At 29.3% G+C, this 2,996-nt stretch overlaps 1 protein-coding gene across 1 annotated transcript in view; it reads left to right on the top strand.

Annotated features, from left to right (window-relative positions):
- The window catches only part of slc44a4 (solute carrier family 44 member 4), a 34,071-nt gene extending 31,978 nt beyond the window's left edge, over positions 1-2,093 (top strand). The window contains exons 21-22 of the mRNA XM_016494436.1: positions 1,154-1,238; positions 1,329-2,093. Coding sequence (XP_016349922.1) covers positions 1,154-1,238; positions 1,329-1,435 — 192 coding nt within the window. The 3' untranslated portion in view covers positions 1,436-2,093. The remainder of the gene's footprint in view (positions 1-1,153; positions 1,239-1,328) is intronic.
- Positions 2,094-2,996: the final 903 nt, after the last annotated feature.

Genomic DNA, 2,996 nt, shown 5'->3' with positions numbered 1-2,996 from the left:
AAATGGCTGCAATATAACAAAGAGTGAAAAATTGAAGGGGGTCTGAATACTTTCCGTACCCACTGTATATATATGTTTTTTTTTGCATTGTAACATTATGATAGTTACCTCTGTTGTTTTTTTTTCTTCAAAATATCAACAAAAATTGTTTTCTGCATGGTGGTATTTGATGTAATGCATTTCATTTAAAACACTTTGCATTACAGTAAATATGTTTTAATGCAAAATTGAATGCAAAATATGTTTTTATATTATAATTTCATTTGTATACCTTAATCTCTTTCCTTAAAAGTAAACCATCTGGATGCAAAATATAAGTAATTTTTATGCTAAATATATATTTTATTATTTTATTCATATATTTGCATTACAGTAAATATGTTTAATGCAAATTTAAATGCCAAATATTTTAATTAAATTAATTAATTTATTTAATTTTGAGGTGAAATTGAGGTTTTCATGGTTCAATCAAAATCTAAACACGCCTCAGTCTTTTCTTAAAAGATCTTAAAAAAATAAAACATCTGGATGATCTGATATAGACTTAATAAAATAAAAATAAATGTTGCATCAAAATTATTTTACTTATATATTTGCATTACAGTAAATATTTAATGCAAATGAAAAATATTCATAATATATATTTTTTTTATTAATTTTTAAAAATTACTTATTTAATTTTGAGGTGAAATGGCGATTTTCATGGTTCAATCAAAATCTAAATATGCCTCAAACTCTTTCCTTAAAAGTTCTTAAAAGTAAAACATCTGGATGCAAAATAGACTTAATAAAATAAAAATATATTTTGCATAAAAGTAATTCTATTTTTAAATTTGTATTACAGTAAATATTTTTCATGCCATTTTTTATGGAAATATATATATATTTCTATTGTATTATTTTTGATTTGGAGGTGAAATGGGTGTTTTCAAGTTCAGTCAAAATCTAAATATACAATAACATTTTCCCTTAAAACTCCTTTCAGTTCTGTTCCCAGTATTTTGTTGTTTAAATGAGTTAATATACTTTCATTCCGTAATTAGCTATACAGTTGCTTAGATTTTGGTTTCATGCAAGAAATGAGATGTAAAGTTGAATCAGGTAGTGGCAAATAAACATGTTTAGTTTTGTAAAGTGTGTGTGTGTGTGACAGACGGTGGTGTTCGGCGCGTATCTGATCGCTCACGGCTTCTTCAGTGTGTATAACATGGGTGTGGACACACTCTTCCTGTGTTTCTGTGAGTATCACACACCACGGATATAATGCTATATAACATATATAATGTTTGAGGTGTTTTATGTGTCTCACCGTGCGTTACATCATGCAGTGGAGGATCTGGAGCGTAATGATGGCAGTCCACAGAAACCCTACTTCATGTCCAAGAACCTGATGAAGATCCTCAACAAGAAGAACAAACCGGCCAAGACGGGCTGATGAAGATGACGAGGGTTTCTGACTTCATACTCTCAAGCACCGTCACATTCAATCGAAGTGAATCCATGTACAGACCCTTTTAAACACAGATACATGTTATTGAGAATGCCTGAGATTCGATTTTTCAACAGAAACCAGTTAATGTAACTCGTTAATCAAAACCACCAAAGATTAAGGACCACATCCGAACCCTGGAACTGTTTTATTGAAAATGTGCCAGTGCATTTTTATGAGTTTATTCAAGAAACTTGGATGAAGATGTCTGTGAGCCAAATCATTTATTATTAGCCATTATTATCTTTACATATTAATATACTGAGTTTCTGATTTTAATATGAGATGTGCACAGTGAAGCTATATCGCACATACAATTGACTGCTTTTGGTGCAGATTAATAACTAAAGTTCTGTTCTTCCAAAACTGCTGAACTTTTTTAAAGCCACTTTTTCCACTTTGTAATAAAGAATAAAATACAATATATGACCGAATATCTGACACTCCATAAGCATGAATGAAAGCCTTAGTTTTGAATGTTTTTATGGTTGCAGTAGTGCATGCTGCTTTCACATGTAAACACTGTTTTTATATGATTTGTATTTGGTTCTGTGTGATTTAGTGTAAACTGGAACTAAACAGAGATATTTATTTAAAGATATATACATTTAATAAAACTGTTGCATATTATTGAGTGCTTATTTTCAGTACATTCACAATCCTAAAACTGATGGACAATAAAAGCTGAATTTATAGACTAAACTAAAGCAAGGCATCATACAACCAAGCACGCCAAATACACAAAATAATGTTCTTTTAGCAACATCATATGACCCCTTTAAAACATTTTAGTAACTGAAAATAGCAAATCAAATAAAACTGAAACAACGAATTTCTGGAGTAAAATGACTGAAAATGATACTTACCTCAAACTTTTTTCTTAAAACTTACCCTACAGGAAATGCAAATGTACTTTATTTTTTAAGTTAGTTCATGTACTTCTATTGCAGTGGCAAATGAAAAGAAAAACTTAAAAAAAAAAAATTAAACATCTGGAATAAAATGACTAAAAATGATAGACTTAAAATGGAATGTCAAATGAAAACTAAAAACATAAAAACATATTATAACCAGGTCTGTCAATGACATCATTAAATCAAATAAAATGGTGTTTAACATTTTTATTTAGTAGTTTTATTTCGAAACAAAGACAGCGAGTGTATAATAAAATAAAATGCCTTAAAAATGCATTATATAGTGTGGTTTTGTCCTAAATGCTTCCTTCAACTCCAGACCAGCAGAACCGGTTTCAGTGGTCATTAAAGTCACCCAACTGTTAAAACTGGTTCATAATCGCTCAAGGCTGCAGGTATAACTTACACGTTTTATAAAGGCAGATATATCACATGACCTGATTCTGACTTTGGCTTCGGTACAATAGGTCTGGTGTATCAGATGATGTATTAGTATTATTTTGAGCAAATTACACAAAATAGTGCAATGTCTCAAACTATTTTACTATATATATATATATATATATATATATATATATATATATATCTATATA

This window comes from Sinocyclocheilus anshuiensis, unplaced genomic scaffold (genome assembly GCF_001515605.1).
Source record: "Sinocyclocheilus anshuiensis isolate Anshui unplaced genomic scaffold, SAMN03320099.WGS_v1.1 scaffold1497, whole genome shotgun sequence".
Lineage (NCBI taxonomy): Eukaryota > Metazoa > Chordata > Actinopteri > Cypriniformes > Cyprinidae > Sinocyclocheilus > Sinocyclocheilus anshuiensis.
The sequence above is the reverse complement of the archived record's forward strand: the minus strand, read 5'-3'. Positions and strand labels throughout refer to the sequence as shown.